Here is a 15,995-nt window from a genome sequence, read left to right as displayed (position 1 = left end):
TGAGGTTAGCTCGAGGGTCGACAACCCGCGGCTCGAGAGCCACATGCGGCTCCTGAGCGGCGCCCTGGTGGCTCCATGGAGCTTTTCAAAAATGTATGGAAATGGAAAAAAAATGGGGTGAAAACTACATTTTTTGTCGTAATATGTTCAGTTCAGTTTCAGTATGGTTCCAGTAGGAGGACAAACATGACACAAACCTTCCTAATGGTTAAAATGCCCACTGTTTAATATGTTTGTGTTTATGCTTCACTGATGAGTATTTGGCGAGCGCCATTTTGTCCAACTAATTTCAGCGGCCCTTGAACTCACCATAGTGTGGACCGTGACTCAACAGTTTGTTTACATGTATAACTTTCTCTGACGCTGCCACAGAAAGACATGTTTTATGCCACTCCTTCTTTGTCTCATTTTGTCCACCAAACGTTTTAAACTGTGCATGAATGCACAAAGGTGAGCTTTGTTGATATTATTGACTTGTTGGAGTGCTAATCGGGCATATTTGGTCACTGCATGACTGCAAGCTAATCAATGCTAACATGCTATTTAGACTAGCTGTATGTACATATTGCATCATTATGCCTCGTTTGTAGGTATATTTGAGCTCATTTAATTTCCTTTACTTATGTCCTGTGTATTTAGTTTATTTTTCCATGTTTCATGACACATTATCTGTATGTAATATTGGCTTCATTTCTGATAGTTGTTTGTGTGCCATGTTGTTCCAGACCTCAGCAAACTTAGGCCAGCTTGCCAAAGATTGTAATAAATCCGTTAGTAGAAAACAGCGTGCCGTTTCCTTTAACTTGGACAAACACAACTATACCTTTGGCCATTCTAAGACAGTCATTTCCAGGAGTTATCTCACCCTCAGAAGTTGGAAGTTGTACTAATGTTTTCCAATGTTGTAAAAATGTGTGGAATAAATATCACATTTCAACCTTTCTGTCAACGAAGATTTGCTTCAGCCTGCAACACATAGTCATTTTGATAGTAGGCTATTATAGCTAGTTAGCCACTTACATCATGTGTTTCCTTCATTATAAGACTTATATAAGTCTTTTAATTTTTGCGGCTCAGACAGATGACTTTTTTGTATTTTTGGTCCAATATGGCTCTTTCAACATTTTGGGTTGCCAACCCCTGGGTTAGCTGTTGTGAAATGGGGTTACAAATCAGAAATGCCACTCATATGACTGACGTGATAGCATAGCCCAGCATCGGTCTCTCTTGTTAAAGCTCACACTGCTTCCATTGACGGGCTTCGGGGTTGTTTGGATTTCATAATATGTGTTGGAGACACAGACGTTGACATTCACATAATGCCAAGGATGTGTTCAATGAGGAGGGATCTGCTTCACTTACTTTTTTGTCAGTTTGTGTATCTCACGCTCTTCTTCCTCTTTTAGCTTCTCCACAAAGCTGTCCAAAACTGGAATCTCAAACTTGATGTACTGGGCAACCTGAGGGAGGAAAAACATAAAACCAATGGATGGCCTTTGGATCAAAAAATAAAAAAGAGAAAAGCTACACATATTCGTACAGGAATAAACTCATTCAAATAATGTACAGTATACAGGGTCTGGTCTACTAAGATCCAAATAGCATGTGCTAAATAGCGTGTGCAAACTATAAAATAATGTGTACTATTGCAGGTGATCGACTAAGACTGCGTGAACAATTGATAAAAAGTAGAGATGTCCAATAATGGCTTTTTTGCCGATATCCGATATTCCGATATTGTCCAACTCTTAATTACCGATTCCGATATCAACCGAAACCGATATATACAGTCGTGGAATTAACATATTATTATGCCTAATTTTGTTGTGACGCCCCACTGGATGCATTAAACAATCTAACAAGGTTTTCCAAAATAAATCAACTCAAGTTATGGAAAAAAATGCCAACATTGCACTGCCATATTTATTATTGAAGACACAAAGTGCATTATTTTTTTTAACATGCCTCAAAACAGCAGCTTGGAATTTGGGACATGCTCTGCCTGAGAGAGCATGAGGAGATTGAGGTGGGCGGGGTTGAGTTGAGTTGGGGTGTATATTGTAGTGTCCCGGAAGAGTTAGTGCTGCAAGGGGTTCTGGGTATTTGTTCTGTTGTGTTTATGTTGTGTTACGGTGCGGATGTTCTCCCGAAATGTGTTTGTCATTCTTGTTTGGTGTGGGTTCACAGTGTGGCGCATATTTGTAACAGTGTTAAAGTTGTTTATACGGCCACCCTCAGTGTGACCTGTATGGCTGTTGAGCAAGTATGCCTTGCATTCACTTGTGTGTGTGTGAAAAGCCGTAGATATTATGTGACTGGGCCGGCACGCAAAGGCAGTGCCTTTAAGGTTTATTGGCGCTCTGTACTTCTCCCTACGTCCGTGTACACAGCGGCGTTTTAAAAAGTCATAAATTTTACTTTTTGAAAACGATACCGATAATTTTTTTAAATCGATACCGATAATTTACAATATTACATTTTAAAGCATTTATCGGCCGATAATATCGGCAGTCCGATATTATCGGACATCTCTAATAAAAAGTGCATAAGTGGTGCAGACCACCCTATTCAAATGAGGTTTTAGTGTGTATACCATGGAGACGTTCTTTTCCCTCCACATTTATGACAACGTATGGTCCAACCTGTGGCGTTTCATCATATTGTTGACATCCATCCATTTTCTACCGCTTGTCTCTTTCAGGGTTGCGGGGGGACTGGAGCCTATCCCAGCCGGAATGCAGGGCACACCCTGGACAAGACGCCACCTCATCGCAGGGTGTTGTTGACAACACACAAAAATAATATGTACCACCTTCCTTTAGCTATATTGAAGCGCTATCTAGACAACATTGCCTATTTTTAAAACGCTGAAGGTGTGCTCTGGGAGCCTCTGGTGCATCTGAAATGATCTAGTTGCAAGAAAATGCATATTGCAAGACAATATATGTTATAATGATATACAGGTAAAAGCCAGTAAATTAGAATATTTTGAAAAACTTGATTTATTTCAGTAATTGCATTCAAAAGGTGTAACTTGTACATTATATGTATTCATTGCACACAGACTGATGCATTCAAATGTTTATTTCATTTAATTTTGATGATTTGAAATGGCAACAAATGAAAATCCAAAATTCCGTGTGTCACAAAATTAGAATATTACTTAAGGCTAATACAAAAAAGGGATTTTTAGTAATGTTGGCCAACTGAAAAGTATGAAAATGAAAAATATGAGCATGTACAATACTCAATACTTGGTTGGAGCTCCTTTTGCCTCAATTACTGCATTAATGCGGCGTGGCATGGAGTCGATGAGTTTCTGGCACTGCTCAGGTGTTATGAGAGCCCAGGTTGCTCTGATAGTGGCCTTCAACTCTTCTGCGTTTTTGGGTCTGGCATTCTGCATCTTCCTTTTCACAATACCCCACAGATTTTCTATGGGGCTAAGGTCAGGGGAGTTGGCGGGCCAATTTAGAACAGAAATACCATGGTCCGTAAACCAGGCACGGGTAGATTTTGCGCTGTGTGCAGGCGCCAAGTCCTGTTGGAACTTGAAATCTCCATCTCCATAGAGCAGGTCAGCAGCAGGAAGCATGAAGTGCTCTAAAACTTGCTGGTAGACGGCTGCGTTGACCCTGGATCTCAGGAAACAGAGTGGACCGACACCAGCAGATGACATGGCACCCCAAACCATCACTGATGGTGGAAACTTTACACTAGACTTCAGGCAACGTGGATCCTGTGCCTCTCCTGTCTTCCTCCAGACTCTGGGACCTCGATTTCCAAAGGAAATGCAAAATTTGCATGGTTGGGTGATGGTTTGGGGTGCCATGTCATCTGCTGGTGTCGGTTGGCTATATGTTTGTTGTGGATTACATGATTATTCCTAAGAGGGTTTTGTTTGTGTTAAAATTTAAGATTTCAATGTTCAATTAATTCACAGGTATACAAAATGTAAATACTAGATGCTGCTCTTTTATCCTGCACTACAACGAGCTAATGCAACACAATTTCGTTATCATCTGTACTGCAAAGTTCAAATTTGAATGACAATAAAGAAAGTCTAAGTCCAAGTCTAAGAAGTCTAATACACTGGCAGTTATTCGACAATACCCTACAGCCAAACGGCATAAAAACGTTTTGTATTCAGTTTTACTTTCTTTGCACAAATCAGCCATTCAGCCCTAAACAAAAATACCAACCATTTTATGCTTTTTTTATATGGTAACCCTTTGAAAGACTTTTGATCAAATAGAGTCATAGTTGTCATTAAGTAACCACAACTCCAATATTCAAACGGTTAAACATATCTAAATTTAATGAATTGGTAGAGTATAATAGCCTGAAAATCATAAACAAAGCCCATACCTGTCATGTCTGTGTGATCATGTTTTGTTTTAGTAATGTTCGGTTTAAATTTTGGACTTTTTGTGCACTTTTGTTTTGTTTTGTCACCATAGCAACCATTAGTTTCACCTGTCACGTCACGCACCTGTTCCACGTTTGGACTCATTGTGCACTCTTGTCACCATAGCAACCATTAGTTTTCACCTGTCACGTCACGCACCTGTTTCACGTTTCGAGTCACGCACCTGCTTTCACTAATCATGTCCATAGTATTTAAGTTCATTCATTTTCTGTTGTTGGTTCTGACGACATCACCACATTTATGCTCCTGCACACTCTCCACACCCTGATGACCCTTGCTACTCTTTTTTTCATGCCGGTTCCATGCCAAGTAAGTTTTTGTTTGTTAAGCCACAGTTAGTGTTTTGTTTAATTGTTCATAGTTTCTGCCAATGTGCAAGTTTTGTGTTTAAAGTCTAGTTTTATTCTCCGCCACTGTGCGCGCCTTTTGTTTATTCCTTTTTTGATAGTTTAAAATAAATAATGTCTTCACCTTCACGCCATGTCTGGTCCAAATGCTCATTTGCACCTCGGGAGAACAAACCACGTCAAAGTCCAAGTCCTGACAGATGTCGTCAGCAAAAAAGTTTTACCGCAGATGACATCACGCCGCCGCCTTGTCATGACGTCACCCCACCCACTGGTGATGACGTCAGAGACCAAGATTTTTTTTTTAAATTCTGTTAACTTTGTCTATCAGCCACCACCAAAGGACTTTTTTGCCAGAATCAGACACTTTCAGAACATTTTTTCACAGACCCGCTCACTGGGACAGTCCTTGCCCCCCAAGACTCAAGCCCCGCCCCCGTCACAAAATGTTTCTTTTTTTCCGCCCACACAACACCAGGTGGGGGAAAAAGAAATATTTTTTGGACAATTTAGTGGGGAGGATTCTGCCCCCCTCCTGACCTCCCTCCACCCACCCCTAAAAACTGTTCCAGACCGCGGGGAGCGCGTCTGGTATCCGCTCCTTGAGGGGGGGGCTAGGGCTGGGAACTGTACAGGTGGGGTGACTCAGCTTCGCCATGCCAAGCCGCAACCCCCAGCTAGACCACCTCCACCTGCACCAGTAGCTCCACGACGCCAAGCTCCGGTACCAGCTCCACGACGCCAAGCTCCGGTACCAGCTCCACGACGCCAAGCTCCGGTACCAGCTCCACGACGCCAAGCTCCGGTACCAACTCAACAAGTCCAAGACCAAGACCCTCCACGCCAAGCCCAAGACCAAGACCCTCCATGCAAAGACCCTCCACGCCAAGTGCCGCCAGTCGCAGCTCCACGACGCCAAGTGCCGCCGGTCGCAGCTCCACGACGCCAAGTGCCGCCGGTCGCAGCTCCACGACGCCAAGTGCCGCCGGTCGCAGCTCCACGACGCCAAGTGCCGCCGGTCGCAGCTCCACGACGCCAAGTGCCGCCGGTCGCAGCTTCACAACGCCAAGACCCGCCATGCCAAGACCTAGACCAAGACCCGCCATGTCAAGACCAAGACCCGCCATGTCAAGACCAAGACCCGCCATGCCAAGACCTAGACCAAGACCAAGACCCGCCATGCCAAGACCAAGACCCGCCATGCCAAGACCAAGACCCGCCATGCCAAGACCAAGACCCGCCATGCCAAGACCAAGACCCGCCATGCCAAGACCAAGACCTGCCATGCCAAGACCAAGACCCACGCCAAGACCCACGCCGAGCTTCGTCGCCTGACGCGCCACGCCGAGCTTCGTCGCCTGACGCGCCACGCCGAGCTTCGTCGCCTGACGCGCCACGCCGAGCTTCGCCGCCTGACTCACCACGCCAAGCCACACCTGCCACGATGACGACGCGCCTGCCTCCTCGTCGGCCACGGATATGGCCGCTACCTGGTCGCCCGCCACGCCAAGTGCGCCCACCTCCCAGTCGGCCACGAATGTGGCCATTCCCTGGGCGCCCGCCTCGCCTGCTGCAGCGGCGTTCCACTCGCCGCCGCCACCTAACTCTGCCCCGGTGGATACGGGGACACGTGGCCTGGCGACCCACCGCCATGTCCCCCTCCCGCCCTCCCATGACTCTTGTTGATATTTTCTGTTTTTGGACATCTGGGATCTGTCCGTAAGGGGGGGATTCTGTCATGTCTGTGTGATCATGTTTTGTTTTAGTAATGTTCGGTTTAAATTTTGGACTTTTTGTGCACTTTTGTTTTGTTTTGTCACCATAGCAACCATTAGTTTCACCTGTCACGTCACGCACCTGTTCCACGTTTGGACTCATTGTGCACTCTTGTCACCATAGCAACCATTAGTTTTCACCTGTCACGTCACGCACCTGTTTCACGTTTCGAGTCACGCACCTGCTTTCACTAATCATGTCCATAGTATTTAAGTTCATTCATTTTCTGTTGTTGGTTCTGACGACATCACCACATTTATGCTCCTGCACACTCTCCACACCCTGATGACCCCTGCTACTCTTTTTTTCATGCCGGTTCCATGCCAAGTAAGTTTTTGTTTGTTAAGCCACAGTTAGTGTTTTGTTTAATTGTTCATAGTTTCTGCCAATGTGCAAGTTTTGTGTTTAAAGTCTAGTTTTATTCTCCGCCACTGTGCGCGCCTTTTGTTTATTCCTTTTTTGATAGTTTAAAATAAATAATGTCTTCACCTTCACGCCATGTCTGGTCCAAATGCTCATTTGCACCACGGGAGAACAAACCACGTCCAAGTCCTGACAATACCCAAATTCTTCCGTACAACATTCAACACAGACTTGTTAAAAGAGAAAGTAATTATTATCCAAAAGAAACGGAGATCTTTACTAAATCGAGATTCAGAACAGGTATAAAGGAAATAGGTATTTTAATCAAAGGTGTTAGTACCGGTATATGGAACTATCTTGACAGTGAAATAAAATTTAAGTAAACTACTGTATTAAAAATAGGTAAAAATCATAATGATAAAAATATATGACTTGGAGTTAATTATTGTTTCCATGTTTAGGTTTTGTATTGTATGTTATGAAATATGTATGTTATATATATGTATACCATATATTACCAAATAAACGCCCTTGGGCAAATGACCGTCCATGTCCTAATAGCCGTCCGGGGTCTGACCCCATTTTGTGAATTAACCGCCTCTTCCTAATAACCGCCTATGTCCAAATAGCCGCCCATGGGCTGTTATTTGCATAATTTAGATTAAAATCATATTGATTTCATTATAAGCCAAAAGGAAAAACAAAGGTGCAGTAATTCTGGTAATTACGGTAACAGCATACACGTGGAGTCCAGAGAGTTACATGACAATCAAAGGCTTAACGAAATCTGTGCCGTGATGGCTTACGTTACGTGGGGATTCCGGGTAATCAACATATTGCAATGGGTCACCGCATATAGCGTAACACACACTCAACGACAACAACAAACCCACGAGGAAAAGTTTCAACATGGAAAGCAACAGTAGCAGTGAGTTAAATGAACAGGATACCGGTACACCACAACTGATGGACGGGAATACTTTAAGGGGGAAGAAGAACATAACGTTTGACTTAAAGTTCAAGCTAGCGGTTGTGAAGTGTGCGCAGCAGAATTCTGGTTTGGCAGCGGCCAGGCAGTTTAACGTTGACCCAAATCGTGTACGAGAATGGAAACAAAAAAAGGGAGAACTACTATCTCAGTCGACAATCGATGGAAAACGGGCTCGCTTATCTGGTGGAGGTAGGAAGAAAGTGAGAGACGAGCTTGATGTATATTTACAATAGCTTTTACATTTAAAGTTTTTTGTACGAAAAAAAATACTGGACAGTAACCATTGTAACCAAATAATGGCCTGGTGCAGGCTGGTGCAAAAATAAAAAAAAGCCTTGTGCAAATAACCGCCTGCTTCTTTTAAACGCCTGACTCCAAAATCGATTTTGTGGAATAAACGCTCGGGCTACTATTTGGTAATATACCATATACCGGTATGTATATATAGTCTTCTGAATTAAACAACAAATGTTGTAACTGTATAAATAGGGGGGAAATATTATAAGTTGTACTTCTTTATGCTCCTTTTTGTTCATTATTTATTTTAAATGTTATGTTGATTGTTTTTTTGTTTGACCTTAAAGGAATGACATAAAACAAACAAAAGCATGTATTTGCACAGCATGAGGTATTTCACTAATTCAAACATGTGACATTATCTGATTCAAATGTGTGACGGGGCTCGTTCTCCCAGGAATGCGGACGGTAGTGATGGGTCCGGCAACACCGATGCATCGGCGCATGCGTCGAGCTCGTAGAGCAAAACCCTGTGTCGGTGCACGTACCGCTTTTAGAAAGTCACGTGACCGATCATGAGCTGTTTCGGTCACGTGACCGATACGCAAACTGTGTCGCACTGACGCCTCCTCTGTGCCCTGTGAGCGGGTCTTTTCTGCAGCCGGAGAAATAATAACTAAGAAGAGAAATCGTCTAAAATTTAATACGTTGGAAAAACTGTTTTTTTTTTAATAAAAATGTGTAAAAAAATAAAAAATAAAAATAAAAATTCCCAGTCCACAAACAACCTCATTCACAACACGTCCTCTTAGATTTCCATGTTATGATACATGTTCACATTATTTATTGACTGTATCTAAAAAAGATAAAAATATATTTTTATGTAAATGAAGATATTAAATAATCCTAAATAGAATGACTTGGTTTATATTATTGTATATATCGCGTCATAAAATCAGTGTCAGTTGAGTTAGTCCATAGATTGCCTGTATGGATTTTTAATGTCCAGCAGATGTCAGTATTTAGTGACACAGTATCGACACAGTATCAATACAGTTTTGCAATGTGTCAAAACGCTTCATGACGCCTCATCAACCCATCACTAGCAGACGGGCTTCAGACACAGTGTGCAGGTAAGAAAATGATTTATTTAAGGAATAAATCAGAAGGAACAAAGAAAAACGTGCTCATAGCACTTAAGGCAAAAAACTAAATGGGCTAGCGTGGGAGCTAGCAAGTAAACAGAGCCTAGCGTGGAAGCTAGCAGGTACAGAGCAAGTAACAAAAGTCGTCATCTGTTGCAAATAGCAAATTAGGAAGCCAGCCCGAGTGAGGCCAGGGCAAAGACTAAATAGCCCTCTGATTAGTGCCCGGACAACAGGTGAGCATCCCGAACACTAACCAGAGGCAGGTGTGTGCAATATGCAGTCATGGCAACAGAAACAAACAAACTCAAGAGGTGCTGAAAACACAAGTGACTTGAAAACGTAAACAGAATACGAGCCGGGCATCGGATCATAACAAAATGCCTTCAAAAGGGTCAACATTTAAAACAAACATTATATGTTTAATATTTTTGTTCAAAACTGAAGTTTATTGATACATTTTCGAAAAAAATAAAATTATTTTTACACCTTTCAAAAACGTATAGACTTTTATGTCCTGTGTGGCTTTGATTAATGACTAATTGACCAATGATTAATTGACTAATTGTTGTAGAAATTGTAATAAGTTATGGACCTATCGATGAAATACTGAATGCAGTAGCATCTTCTCAGTAGCTTTTTAAGCTTAAATGGCGCCCTATGCAAGACCCCCACCCCGTCTCCCAGAAAATTGTGAGCAGCTTTGCAGATAATGATTTTATCTGTGCTTCGTAGACAAACACCTTTTTAGATGCCCTGTGGTTGTTACTAAACAGCAAGGAATCTCACACGCAGTCCATTTTATTGCATAACCGGAGTCTTCTTTGTGTGTTCATGTGGATGAAATCAAACATAAACTACATAATCCCTCCGAGAGGATCTACTTTTCCCCTGTGCTTTCACAACAAAGCAACACAGCTATAGTCAGAGGGTTTTAACCTGATATTCAGTCCATTGTGTGTCTGTGCTCATTTCAAAAGGTGTCAGTCGTGGGCATCCAGATGACACCGTGATGAAAACAAGACTATGACTTACATCGTACGTGACTTCCTCTCCTAGGTCGGCCTCCATGATGAAGATCTTCGAGATCTTCTCACAAGGCCCATGAAGCACACGAGTCACCAGTGGGTACTCGCCATCCCTCAAGTGGGTACGCTCTAAAATCAATAATAAAACCAATAAATTGGTCAATCATTAACTAATCCACTGAAGAAAATCAGTTTTTTTTTTTACGAGCACACAAGGAAACCCACAAAAAGATTAAAATCACAACTTACCACCAGACTCATGAACCATATATAGAACAAACTCCTCTGATTTATTTTCCACCTAAAATGACACAAATATTACAATTTTAATTGTATGGACAGTATATACGTGTCTTTAACATTTATATAACTTTTCCTAAACTTCCACATGGTCTCCTGACAAGCATTTCTAAGAAAAACACAGCAGTGTCCTTGAATGACTACAATAAGCTCTTTAAATACCAAAGACTATAACAATGGGACCCATTAGCCCCCTGCTTGGCACTCAGCATCAAGGGTTGGAATTGGGGGTTAAATCACCAAAAATGATTCCCGGGCACGGCCACTGCTGCCCACTGCTCCCCTCACCTCCCAGGGGGGGATCAAGGGTGATGGGTCAAATGCAGAGGATAATTTCGCCACCTAGTGTGTGTGTGACAATCATTGGCACTTTAACTTTTTTAACTTTATTTTGAAGTTATATCATATACATACAGTATGATGTACGCCCTTAAAATAAACTTTAGGTTGGGGGCTTAGTGTGACGTTAATATGCAAAAATACAAATACCATACAGTACATGATTTCCTTGTGACTTGCAGTAATTGACGCAAAAAAGAAATGCACTTCTAGGCTACAACCAGCAGAGGCACTCTTGAGGCTCACCAAGAAGCCCAGCTATGGGAATTTGAATTTAGAATAATATTGCATTGATGTATGATAGCTCAACACGCATTACTCAAGCATTAAAACAGGAGTTCAGAACAATTAGAGAAAAGTTATCCAATCCCATTGAAAACTGTTGTTTAAGAAGGAAATAATAGTTAATATTTACTAATTGTTGAGCAAGAAAATGTTGTGTATTCCAAGTTGGCACTACATCCAAATTATTGTACAGTGTTCCCTCACCACTTTGTGGTTCACTCTCTCCAGTCTCAGTGCATAGCAGATTATAAAGTACCATTGAGTTTCATGTTACAATTACGTCAATTTCCGAGTGTATGAAGTGTCGGTCTGCAAGAACTAAGCATTTAAATCAATTAATTTGATTAGAAAAATGCTTGGAGTATCCCAGACTTTAAATACGTAAACATACGTAGAGACGTCAGACTGTACAAAATGCAGGATCTTAACCTTTTTGTCTTCATGGCCCAACTTTTACTTTGCAGAGAGGCCCGGGGCCCACTCCCACACTAAATTAGTAATCCTATATCTCAATAATTGTATCTAACCTACTTCCAGTTCACCAGGATACGCCTTGTCAAATGATATAAAACCATGTGTTAATCACAAAGATTACTATTAAGGCTTAGGTCAGGCTGATTGAAAAAATAAACACTAATCAAATATACTTCAAAAGAAGGGACTCATAGAAACTGATGAAAAATACGTTTACATACAATTACGCAGTGCTCAAATAAAAACATTCTAACTGAAATAATAATAATATATAAGTTTCTTGACTAAACTATCAATACAATTTAAGTGCATATGAAAATACAGCTTCACCACTTTAGTCATAATTTTTGCACTTAAGAAACATCTCCATGACTTTAGCTCCAGACTTCTTCCGTTTGTTTGATATTGTCTTTACTGCCACAGGTGGTGGAAAGGTATATTGCAACTTAGTACCGCTGCAGCCCCTACGGCCAACAGCGGAGAAAAAGGATATTTTTTGGCGGCCAAACAATTGGCTTCGGCCCCAATGGTTAAGAACCACTGCGCAAGACCACAAGGAAATGTTTTGAATGTAGATTACAATCATAATAGGCCCCTTTTAATGTTCCAGGCTGTTCTGTATTTGCTCCCCATGTGCTTGTTTTTGTGCTGATTAGCACCTGCGTCTTCCCCTGATTCTTTTAGAACAACACTCTACTGTTGCTTTCCTCTTGCTTCCCTGTGTTTGGGTCCACCTTGCCTTGCAGCCACACCCTAACTATGACAATATTGACACTGTTTTTAAAAGTACATCATATAAAGACATTGGGAGAATGTTTCAATGTAAAATGAATCATAGGAGTACAGTACAGTAAATATTTGCCTTACCCGAAACTTTTGTAGCAGCATGTTAAGAACTTGTACCGTCGTCATGGCGCTGTTGACACGCACATTAGTGACCGAGCCAAAGGCCGGAGTGAACACAGATGTCTGTAGGGGATGTGACACAAATCCATTACTGACAATGTCTAAGAGAGAAGACCAAACAGAATTTATTTCGATTTGTCTTCATTACTTCTCGCCTGAACATTTTGTACAGGAAGTCCAGATTAAAAGGGAAGTCACTGGTTAAGCAGCTGCAGTGTTCCACAACACACGCACACACACACACACACACACACACACACACACACACACACACACACACACACACACACACACACACACACACACACACACACACACACACAATAGTCCAAGAGGATGAAGTGTTCCTAGTCGGACTCATTAGTCAAATCAGCACGTAGTCGGCCATTGTTAAACTTGAACAGTGCAAGTACAGGAACATCCGCCCAGGAAACATCTTCCCTGCTGCACCTGCACCTGCGCCTGTGTGTGTCTGTGTTGGTCACAGACAGTGTTGGGAAAACTTTCAAAAATATATTATAGTTACTAGTTACTTTCCCCCAAAAAGTATTTGAATTAGTAAGGGGATAAGTCCTTAATATGTATAATTAGTTCCATTAACACCTTCAAATAGGGGTGTGGGAAAAAATCGATTTGAATTCGAATCGCAATTCTCACATTGTACGATTCAGAATCGATTCTCATTTAAAAAAAATCTATTTTATTTTTTTAATTTTTTTTTTTTTTTTAATTAATCGATCCAACAAAACAATACAAAGGAATACCATAACAATGCAATCCAATTCCAAAACCAAACCCGACCCAGCAACACTCAGAACTGCAATAAACAGAGCAATTGAGAGGAGACACAAACACGACACAGAACAAACCAAAAGTAGTGAAACAAAAATGAATATTATCAATAACAGTATCAATATTAGTTACGATTTCAACATAGCAGTGATTAAAAATCCCTCATTGACATTATCATTAGACATTTATTAAAAAAAAAAGAAAAAAAAAAAGAAAAGAACAATAGTGTCACAGTGGCTTACACTTGCATCACATCTCATAAGCTTGACAACACACTGCGTCCAATATTTTCACAAAGATAAAATAAGTCATATTTTTGGTTCATTTAATAGTTTAAACAAATTTACATTATTGCAATCAGTTGATAAAACATTGTCCTTTACAATTATAAAAGCTTTTTACAAAAATCTACTACTCTGCTTGCATGTCAGCAGACATGTCAGCTGGGGTAGATACTGCTGAAATCCTACGTATTGAATGAATAGAGAATCGTTTTGAATCGGGAAAACATCGTTTTTGAATCGAGAATTCGTGTTGAATTGAAAAAAAATCGATTTTGAATCGAATCGTGACCCCAAGAATTGATATTGAATCGAATCGTGGGACACCCAAAGATTCACAGCCCTGTCTTCAAATATCTGGTGCGTACCATAGAAAAAGTGCCTAATGTAATAATATACAGTGGAACTTCGATTTACGAACTTAACTTATCATGAAAAGAAAAGTTTTTATTTTGAAGCATAGGCTCCAGCGCCCCCCGCGACCCCAAAGGGAATAAGCGGTAGGGAATGGATGGATGGATGTTTCTCTAAAACGGGGGTCGGCAACCCGCGGCTCTAGCGCCGGCCTCGTGGCTCTCTGGAGCTTTTTCAAAAATGTATGTAAATGGAAAAAGATGACGAAAAAATATATTTTTTGTTTTACTATGGTTTCTGTAGCAGGACAAACATGACACAAACCTCCCTAATTCTTAGAAATCACACTGTTTATTAGAGACTATTTGGCGAGCGCCGTTTTGTCCTACTAATTTTGGCGGTCCTTGAACACACCGTAGTTTCTTTACATTTACAATTTTCTCAGACTTTTTTAAGACGTGTTTTATGCCACTCCTTTTTTGCCTCATTTTGTCCCTCAAACTTTTTATGTTGTGCGTGAAAGCACAAAGGTGAGCTTTGTTGATATTATAGACTTTTGTGGAGTGCTAACTAGACATATTTGGTCACTGCATTACTGCAAGCTAATCGATGCTTACATGCTGTACGTATGTACATATTGCATCATTATGCCTCATGTGTGGGTATATTTGAGCTAATTTAATTTCCTTTAAGTCCTCCTAAGTTGATATAAATGTGCATGTCTCATGACACATTATCTGTATTTAATATTGACTGCATTTCTGATAGTTGTTTGTGTGCCATGCTGTTCCAGACCACAGCAAACATTACCCAGTTTGCAAAGATTGTAATAAATCTATTAAAAGAAGACAGCCTGGCGTTTCCTTTAACTTGGACACACACATCTATACCTTTGGCCATTCTAAGCCAGTAATTTCCAGGAGTTATCTCACCCTCTGAGAAGCCTCCATTTTACTAATGATTTTGAATGTTGTAAAAAAGTGTCGAATAAATATTACATTTCAACATTTCTGCCAACGTAGATTTGCATCAGCCTGTGACACATAGTCATTTTGATAGTAGTCTAATATAGACACTTACATCATGTGTTGTCTTGATTATAACACTTATTGAAAGCTTTAAATTTTTTGCGGCTCCAGACATCCATCCATTTTCTACTGCTTATCCCTTACAGGGTTGCGGGGGTGCTGGAGCCTATCTCAGCTACAATCGGGTGGAAGGCAGGGTACACCCTGGACAAGTCGCCACCTCATTGCAGGGCCAACACAGATAGACAGACAACATTCACACTCACATTCACACACTAGCACCAATTAGATTTTTTCTTGAAATTTTCGGTCCAATATGGCTCTTTCAACATTTTGGGTTGCCGACCCCTACTCTAAAAGAAACAATGTAAACATGAATAATGCGTGCCAACCTTGACAAAAGTCTATATTTCAGTAAATGTTTGTACACTTTGAACACGATATGAAGCGCTATACAGTACTTAATATCAAACAAACATAACAAGCCGTAATGGATCAACGTTTTATTTAATAACAAAGTGAAAACTAGATGAACTGTCTCTCCTCTTATGCAACCACCCTGCCGACACACACACACACACCTATACTGGTAGGCTAGCAGGGCAAATGTCCCTAACGCGGGCAACATGTAAAAAAAACCCCCAGGTTTGAGTACCACAAGTCCCGCAACCGGCTACGCGAGTCCTGGGGTGCCCAACATGCCCAAAACGCACCCAGCATAGTCACAGGGGGGGGGGGAAGAAAAGTTGGGAAAGTGGGCAAAAGTCCCGAAAATGATCAAAAATGACACCCAGGTTCGAAAATCCCCCTTCAGGGGACCTTTTGCAGCCGGCCACACGAGTCCAGGGGTGCCCAACATGTCCAAAACGCACCCAGCAAAGTCACACTGTGAGTGGGGAAGAAAAGTTGGGAAAGTGGGA

General features: G+C 41.4%; 1 protein-coding gene across 1 annotated transcript in view; it reads right to left on the bottom strand.

Moving 5' to 3' along the window:
• rassf4a (Ras association domain family member 4a) overlaps window positions 1-15,995 on the bottom strand; it is a 74,428-nt gene that overhangs the window by 240 nt on the left and 58,193 nt on the right. The window contains exons 7-10 of the mRNA XM_061952005.1: window positions 12,582-12,683; window positions 10,566-10,617; window positions 10,324-10,445; window positions 1,363-1,460 (exon numbers count right to left, since the gene is read on the bottom strand). Of these exons, the coding sequence (XP_061807989.1) occupies window positions 1,363-1,460; window positions 10,324-10,445; window positions 10,566-10,617; window positions 12,582-12,683 (374 nt within the window). The remainder of the gene's footprint in view (window positions 1-1,362; window positions 1,461-10,323; window positions 10,446-10,565; window positions 10,618-12,581; window positions 12,684-15,995) is intronic.

Source organism: Nerophis lumbriciformis, linkage group LG02 (genome assembly GCF_033978685.3).
Source record: "Nerophis lumbriciformis linkage group LG02, RoL_Nlum_v2.1, whole genome shotgun sequence".
In the NCBI taxonomy this organism is placed as follows: Eukaryota; Metazoa; Chordata; class Actinopteri; order Syngnathiformes; family Syngnathidae; genus Nerophis; species Nerophis lumbriciformis.
This window is presented reverse-complemented; position numbering and strand designations above follow the sequence as displayed.